Genomic DNA, 8,298 nt, shown 5'->3' on the forward strand with positions numbered 1-8,298 from the left:
ATCATACCCCCTCTGTGGAAAACGTAGAGACAGAAAGTTGAAAGAAGCTCACACCCGGAATTAAAAAAAAAAGACACAGTTTTGTCATGACTGTCTGAAATGAAATCACAATAAAGTTTTCCTGTCCTAGGTAAATAGAGACTTCCAAAATTAATTCAATTCACTGTATCCAAGAATAATGAGGGATGGTTTTTTTCAATACCTTCTTCAAAGTGTAGAAAGGTACATACGACAAGATTACAATAGGGCAATGGAGGCTTCTGCTCGGTTTGAGTTAATTAGGATCGTACTTCGCATCAATGAACAAATCACTGATATTGGGCCAAAACCTACTTTGTTAGAATTTAGAAAAGTTCTTTCTTTTTTTGGCCACATAGCTATACCATCCAGTGCTGAAAGTAGCTTGCTCACTCAGACGATGTTAACAATTTAACAAATGGGCAGTTTTTGGCGACTCCTGAAAATCAACAATTCTGGAATTACGAGGATTTACTGAAGCACGCTCTCAAGTTATCAGCCAGGAAGTTGAAGCTCTGGCATAAATGCTTCAGACAATTACCTAAATCACACTGCCAAATTGATTGCAATGTATTTTAAAGGATAAAAAAAATCCATAAGCAAATCTCAATCCTCTTGAAAATTATGGCCAGTGCTGAAAAGGCACGCACAAGCAAGATGGCCGATCAAATCAACTCACTTACACCATCCAATGTTTCAACCAAGTCACACACAGTACCGTGTGAAAATGTCTCTGATGTTAAAGTCATAAAAAAAAAATTTAAGAACCATCCATCACTCATTATTCTGGCATTCGGCAAATGCAAATAATTTGGGGAATGCTAATATTAACGGAAACAGGAAACATTTATGATTTCATGTCACATGGTGACATAAAAAAGCATTTGTGTCTTTTTTTAGATAGCGCACGTAAAGTTCAGTTTTTTTTTTTCAGTACAATATTTGCATGTGACAGGTCTAAGTTGGCGTCACGGGCTGAATTCCACCGCTTCACAGCCTCAGGTTATTATTCATTAAAAGTTACTGCCCTCACATAATCCTAAAATATCTACAATTTCAAGATCAATATTTGCAGTTTAGGATGAGCTTAAGAGAGGCAATGTTTGACAACCATTGACATTCACAGTGGGGTAGAAGTATTGCTGACTAGTTTAGCTGGCCCAAATACTGTACATGGCTGACATTCACAAAGAGAACTACTATATTACACCGGTGAGAGGAGACATTGACACTGAACATGGGGAAAATACACACATTCAAAGCGTCATATCTGTCACACAGATACGGATCATTTGGACAAACGTAAATACAATGAGAGAGCCGCTGTTGGTTTGATAGTCTTGAAAACTGGACATCCAAAAAAAGAAAACAATAATAAGAATAAAACTAAAACAGAGGGAACTCTGCGCACACGAGCACAAAATGCTATTTGGATACAGTCGGTCGTTTTAAAACCAGAAGTCGTAGCGATGCCAAAGACGGTTTAAAATTGTAGACGGTTTCATCTTGAAGAATGTTGGTCGCCTGGTGAAGGTCAAGCCTTTCTTGACCTTCACCAAACCGCCACCACACCAACAGGTCTCTCACCTACCCCCCCCCCTCCCCATTGTAGTCATTACAAACACACAAAGCAAAAAAAGTTACTGTACATTTTGTATTTAGCTGTATCTAGCTAAATATCGCCACTAGAATAAAACAGTGCCGTACACATCGAGAATCATTTACAAAAAGTGGCTGGCTTGTCCTGATTGAATGAACGTAGTAGAGCTGTGGACTCCAGCGTGCATGAGTGCACCTTTGCCAGCAAGGGAAACATTCGCAAGCTGCCCACTTTTACAGCTGGAATCACAAATTTTGTCGTGACCCAAAGACATAACTAAGCCGAGCTTGAGTTTTTTCTTTTCTTGAAGAGATGCCAAGCTACTGACAATCCATTTACAAGAAGTTAGGAGGGATTAACTTTGTTAAAAATCAGATTTTCTATCATGGAAAAGTGAGAAATTTGCCTGCATTGAGTGACAAAACGAGCGGCCGAAAGTTGTCAAAAGAAGAGGCAGAGTGAAGAATGAAGTTTCATTCAATGTCCATAGACAGTCCTACCATGTGGTCGCTGATACGACTATGTTCTGTACTTGACTCTGTACTTGTTAACAGTGAGATAGTGCAGGATCTCTGGATTGCACGTGGTACTGCAGGGCAGCAAGCCTTCTTGTCCTTCTCCCATCAGCCACTTCCGGCATTCGTCGGCCATGTCGCTTGTCACATGCTCCGTGGCCCAGGTGTCTAACCGGGCTTGAAAACGTCTGTGCAGGCGTCTGTGGACCCGCTTGTGGGACTGTAAGATACACGCATTGGGGATAAAAAAAAATTAAAAGGGGCGGAGGGTGGACTTTGGGTACAACCAATTGACAAAATGATACATTTACATAACTGTTACAAACGTTTACTTCCGACACTTTTTGTGTTACAAGGCTGCAGATGATGCGTGGTCCATCGACCCTAATGAAGACACCCGGGATCAAATATGAATGAATGGGTTTCTGCTTGAGGAGCAGAAGAACCCACAAGAACAAACTGTAGTGGTGAGCTGTCAGGGCCTGCAAGGCCTTTACTGCTGGCCTAAAAATCTCTGAATCACAGACTAATGGGACACAAGCCAGTGTCTTCTTGTGCCTGTCCCAAGCCCGCATAAATACAGAGGGTTGTGTCAGGAAAGGCATCCGACATAAAAGCTGGGCCAAAACAAACATGCCAATCAAATTTATGAAGATGAAGGTAACTGATTCACTGTGGCGACCCCTTGAAGGGAAAAGCCGAAAGGAAAAGAAGAAGACGAATGTTAATGATATTTTGTCCATAATTTTTTTATTAAATAATTCCAAATTGTCTTTCAGTTTCCTTTCAATGCCTTTCCCTTTTTGTGTTACTTCCAGATGTATTTCGTATTTAAGCATTTAACCAATCACATTTCAGCCCTCACTTGTTACCAGGGTCAGAAATCTACCTGGATGCCCTCACAATCAGTTCAGCAGGCCCTGGAGCATAAAAATCAATGTCGATGAAACTTCGATGAAAAGTTTTCTTCAGTCGTCATCGGATTTCCCCCCCCCCCCCGTCAACGTTAATTCGTCAGCGAATTAAAGTTGTGCTGGTAACTCTGGCCCTGTATCTTCTTTTCCTTTCGCCCTTGCCCTTCAGGGATCGCCACAGCGACCCCCTCCATCTAACCCGGTTTTGTGCATCCTCATCTCTCACACCAGCTACCTTCATGTCCTCTTTGACCACATCCATAAACCTCCTCTTCGGTCTTCCTCTCGGTCTCCTGCCTGGCAGTTCAAGGCTCAGCATCCTTCTTCCGATATAGTCACTCTCTCTCCTCTGGACATGTCCAAACCATCTCAGTCTGGCCTCTCTGACTTTCTCTCCAAAGCCTCTAATATGAGTTGTCCCTCTAATTCTAATCAGATTCTAATGAAGTGATTTTCAACCAGTGATTCAACCAGGATTTGGGATGGAACCCTCCATGCATGGTGAGGAGTTTTCGGGTCTCAACATCCGTGGTCTGAATCTCTTCCTTTGGCCACCTTATTATTCCTGCAGGGTATCTGATCACTGGCAGGGCATAGCTGTTTATTGCCCGGGTCTTGTTCTTGCCATTGAGCTGGCTTCATAGGACTTGCCTCACCCGCTGGAGGTATTTGGTCGTAGCCGCTTTCCTTGTTGCTAGTTTGAGGTTGCCATTGGCCTGTGGTATACCGAGGTACTTGTAGCTGTTTTCAATGTCTGCTATTGTTCCTTCAGGGAGTGAGACCCCTTCAGTGTGGACTACCTTGCCCCTCTTAGTCACCATCCGACTACATTTCTCCAGCCCGAATGACATCCCAATGTCACGGCTGTAGATCCTGGTTGTGTGGATCAGGGAGTCTATGTCCCTTTCGCTCTTAGCATACAGCTTTATGCCATCCATGTAGAGGAGGTGACTGATTGTAGCTCCATTTCTGAGGCGGTATCCATAGCCTGTCTTGGCGATTATTTGGCTGAGGGGGTTCAGTCCTATGCAGAACAGCAGTGGTGAGAGTGCATCACCTTGGTATATGCCACATTTGATGGACACTTGCGTTAGTGGCTTGCCATTGGCTTCAAGTGTGGTTTTCCACATCGAGTTTGCAACGAAGGCTCTCAGGGTCCTGTTGACCTTATACAACTCCAAGCATTCAGTGATCCATGTGTGTGGCATCGAGTCATATGCTTTCTTGTAATCAATCCAGGCTTTGCACATGTTGGTATGTCGGGACCCGCAGTCTTGTGCGACTGTTCTGTCAACCAGCAGCTGATGTTTGGCACCTCTAGTATCTCTACCAATGCCTTTCTGTGCTTTGCTCATGTATTGATCCATGTGTCCACTTATCTTAGCTGCAATGATGCCTGACATGAGCTTCCATGTTGTGGAGAGACAGGTTATTGGCCAATAGTTGGAAGGAACTGCGCCCTTTGTGGAATCCTTCATGATCAGGATTGTTCGCCCTTCAGTTAGCCATCCTGGGTGAGTCCCATCCATCAGCAACTGGTTCATTTGTGCTGCTAGGCGCTCGTGGAGTGCTGTGAGTTTCTTTAGCCAGTAGGTGTGGACCATATCCGGGCCTGGTGCCGTCCAGTCATACCCGAGACTCTTTCTTGTATATCTGCCGCTGTGATGGTAACTGGGTTCTGTTCAGGGAGGTTGCTGTGCTCCTCTTTCAGAGTCACCAGCCATTGTGCACTGCTGTTATGTGCGACCTCCTTCTCCCATATGCCTTTCCAGTATCTTTCAGTTTCCAGCCTTGGAGGGTCTGCTCTGCTGTTAGAACCCTGCCACTGAGCGTACACTTTCGCAGGTTGTGTTGCGAACAGCCTGTTTATTCTTCTGGCCTCATTCTCTTTCGTGTACCTCTTTAGGCGACTGGACAAGGCCTGGAGCCTTTGTTTGGCAGTTTCGAGTGCTTCAGGTATGGTTATCTGCATGTACCTCTTGGGTATTGGCCTTTTATTCACACCTCTCTGGGTCTCTGTCAATTGACTCACATCTTTCCGAGCCGCCTTGATCTTAGCATCCAACCGTCTTTTCCATGGTGGGTAACGAATATCGTGGCACTCACAGTTGCTCTTGGATCACTGATGCTGAAGCGTATATCAGCTCATTGGTTTCCGTGATCGTTCCGGTCGGGATCGCTCTCAGTGCTGCATTCACAGTTTCCATGAGACTTTCAGGTGGTACTTCACATAGCCGTTGTAATCGGTTTCTTGGTTGCCCAGTTTTCATTCTTGCCATGATCTTATCTCTCAATAAATGGGCTACTGGAACAAAGCGGAGATGGACGAGATGCGATATATATATATATATATATATATATATATATATATATATATATATATATATATATATATATATATATATATATATATATATATATATATATATATATATATATATATATATATATATATATATATATGTATGTGTATATATATATATATATATATATACATACATATATATATATATATATATATACACACATACATACATATATATATGTGTGTGTGTATATATATATATATATATATATATATATATATACACATACATACACACACACACACACACACACACACACACACACACACACACACACACACACACACACACACACACACACACACACACACACACACACACATCCCTAATTGACAGAGGCGGCAGTGCCAGACCACTGCTCTGATAGGTCCCTGCTCTAAAGTTGGGGGAGCAGTAGATTACTCCTTGAAGCTAATCTGATTACCTCTAATGTCTAAGAAATGACCGAAGAAACCTTTTCATCAATGGTCCACTCCTGTACGACTGAGAGCCTACACAGACGTGCCGATGAAGCTGTTGCTTTAAGCAATCGGAGTTCGAGTCGGCAACCCAAGGCCTGCTGGAAGGCACTGGAAACGTCACAAGTTTCGCAAACTATGATTGGCTAGTCTCATGATTGTTTGGCTAGTCACTAGCCAATTATAGTATCACTAGCCGCTAGTGATAAGAGCATACTGGCCAGAGCTAGCACACTGTATCTTTGACGTGCTACATACGCAATTATATTGTTGTGTCGATTTAATAGTGATTTTTTTCAAGCCACAATGGCTGAAGCAGGAAAAGAAATGGGTTTGGTTGCAGATATACTGTTAAAGCCCTTTTCAAGAGGAGATGGACATCATTAAGAAAGGTTGGACAGCTCCCAAGCTAGCAAAAATAGCAAATAATATTGCAATTTTATGAGGTTATCATGAATCCACATGTTCATAGTCAAAATGTTAACAGTTTAATGACAGTATTTCTTAAGTTTCTTCAAGTCACAAGTTCAGTTATTTTCTGGCGAATGGCATCCTTGAGTGGACATTTAGTAAATCACACCACACTCGCAGCTGTGGATTGATTCAGACGTAGCACTACTGAAGGCCTCAGGTTGACATGCACGACCCGCTACTGACAAACTGTGTGTGGAACTTGCCTGATGAGCTCGTCTCAGAGCAGTGTGCCTGTACATGAAGTCCTCTGACTTGCAGACATAGACCATCTTGTAGGAGTTGAGCTTGAACATGCACTCCATCTTCAGTTTGCTCTTGTCACCTTGCGATTCATCCGAGGGGCCTGTAGTCATCCTATCCTGTTGCAGCTGTCCCAATCCTCTCTGGCACTTTCTTATTCTTCTCAGGTTCCTGAAAGCCAAAAGAGCAGTTGTCAGGAGTCCGACTGGATAACTCCAAACACTCCAAGTCAGAATTTTGCACGTCAAAAGGGTATCATGTTTACAGGTTACGTTAAAAATGTATTGATATTGCGTTCAGCATGTCACATGCTATTTCACAGCCGTACACACAATAAAAAAGCTGTCTTGTCAAATTTGAGAAGACTGTCCCTTTCAAAAGAATGTTTACAGCCATGCATTGCAACTCACCGAGGAACAGAATAAGATAGGAGGTCAAATCATTCGGGATATGGGGGATCTATAAGAGCAGCAGAGGCAGCAGTCGTAATATTTCCGATACAGTGAAACTGACTGTAGCACAGTCACAGTGAAAATCCACACGCAAAAAAAAGAAAAGAAAAAAAGTCATTTTAGTGTTCATTGAGTCCAATACTGTACAAAGAAGAAAATAATCACCCCACTGGAATGAAAGTTTGAAATGTGTACTTACCACAGAGAGTATGGGTGAGCGGGGACTGAGTGCATGAGGCATATTTTTGCATTCAGGGCTCCACTTAAAAAGACAAGACACAGTCTTTCCAGGCCAATTTCAGGTTAAACTGTTAGAAACAAACACTACAGAATTGCTGCCTTGTTGGATACCAATCCAAAATATGAGCGGAAAATACTTAAGATGTTCACATACTGTCACCAACAATGTAGTGTTATGATTATGAGATGAGAACCAACGCAACAAAACAGGAAAAGAAACTGCAACTGTGCTGCAACTGAGTTTTTTTTTTGTTTGATGGGGGGTGAAGATGGACAGTTTTTTTTACTCCTGTGCTGCTGACCTCTCATAGATTTAGTGGGGAGGCGGGGGGAGGGATAAGATGTGGGTGAGCCCAATGACAAACCATCAGCCAGAGAAAATAATTTGTGCAATGGGTTGAAACAAAGAAGGACAAAGCGCAAAGGTCTCGTTCTGAAATGAATATGGTTCTGGACAGCCATCTCAAAAAAAAAAAAAAAAAACACTCAATGAGTGCCAGACTTTACAAGACAGGCTGTCACATGTGGAACGTTATGACAAAGCAGACACAGAAACGCTTTCATGCACAACTTGCCAAGAAAGAAATAGACCAACATATGCGCGTACAATTTAGATGATATTTTTTATTGACAAACCCTATTCCTCTTTACAAGTGATGCAGAAAATGTGCTTGATCAGAGTTCGAGAAAAAAAACTTGAGCACAAATCTACCAAATGGTGATAAAACCTCAACCACAACAACAACGGGGAGTGCACGTTCCCTGGTCCTTACAAACGGAACACCGGATTGTAACGCACATTTACATTCGTGAACAGAGATGAGGTCACGTACGTGACTTTTGCTTTGAATACACTTGCAAAGATGGCATGATAAGTTGAAGCTATTGTTCACAAAATCCTGATACAAGAGTCTGTTGTTCAGTAGTCAAACTCAGGCCAAGTAAGTTGTAGAAAATTGAAATAACATGACATCAAGTCCAACCCATTTGTTTTACTCTAAATGTGCGTCTATATGTTGTG

General features: G+C 42.4%; 1 protein-coding gene across 2 annotated transcripts; it reads right to left on the reverse strand.

Moving 5' to 3' along the window:
• Positions 1 to 46: 46 nt before the first annotated feature.
• On the reverse strand, positions 47 to 7,581 carry LOC148900433 (paired amphipathic helix protein Sin3a-like). 2 transcript variants are annotated; one of them, XM_088992147.1, is made up of 3 exons: positions 6,996 to 7,581; positions 6,549 to 6,756; positions 47 to 2,353 (listed from the first exon to the last, which is right to left on the reverse strand). In XM_088992147.1, exons 2-3 carry the CDS (start codon positions 6,696 to 6,698, stop codon positions 2,138 to 2,140), a joined length of 366 nt encoding a protein of 121 aa, XP_088848273.1. In that variant the 5' UTR covers positions 6,699 to 6,756; positions 6,996 to 7,581; the 3' UTR covers positions 47 to 2,137. The 2 variants fall into 2 exon arrangements, with proteins under 2 accessions (XP_088848273.1, XP_088848272.1); XM_088992146.1 differs by having other exon boundaries at positions 6,549 to 7,581.
• Positions 7,582 to 8,298: the final 717 nt, after the last annotated feature.

Source organism: Hippocampus bargibanti, linkage group LG03 (assembly GCF_051943395.1).
Source record: "Hippocampus bargibanti isolate YZ-2025 linkage group LG03, ASM5194339v1, whole genome shotgun sequence".
In the NCBI taxonomy this organism is placed as follows: Eukaryota; Metazoa; Chordata; class Actinopteri; order Syngnathiformes; family Syngnathidae; genus Hippocampus; species Hippocampus bargibanti.

Excerpts from the sequence above, each read along its gene's own strand:
- LOC148900433 (XM_088992147.1), bottom strand. The coding sequence starts at position 6,698 with ATGACTACAGGCCCCTCGGATGAATCGCAAGGTGACAAGAGCAAACTG. Across the intron at positions 2,354-6,548 it reads CTCTGAGACGAGCTCATCAG|TCCCACAAGCGGGTCCACAG; the intron begins GCAAGTTCCACA and ends TGTATCTTACAG.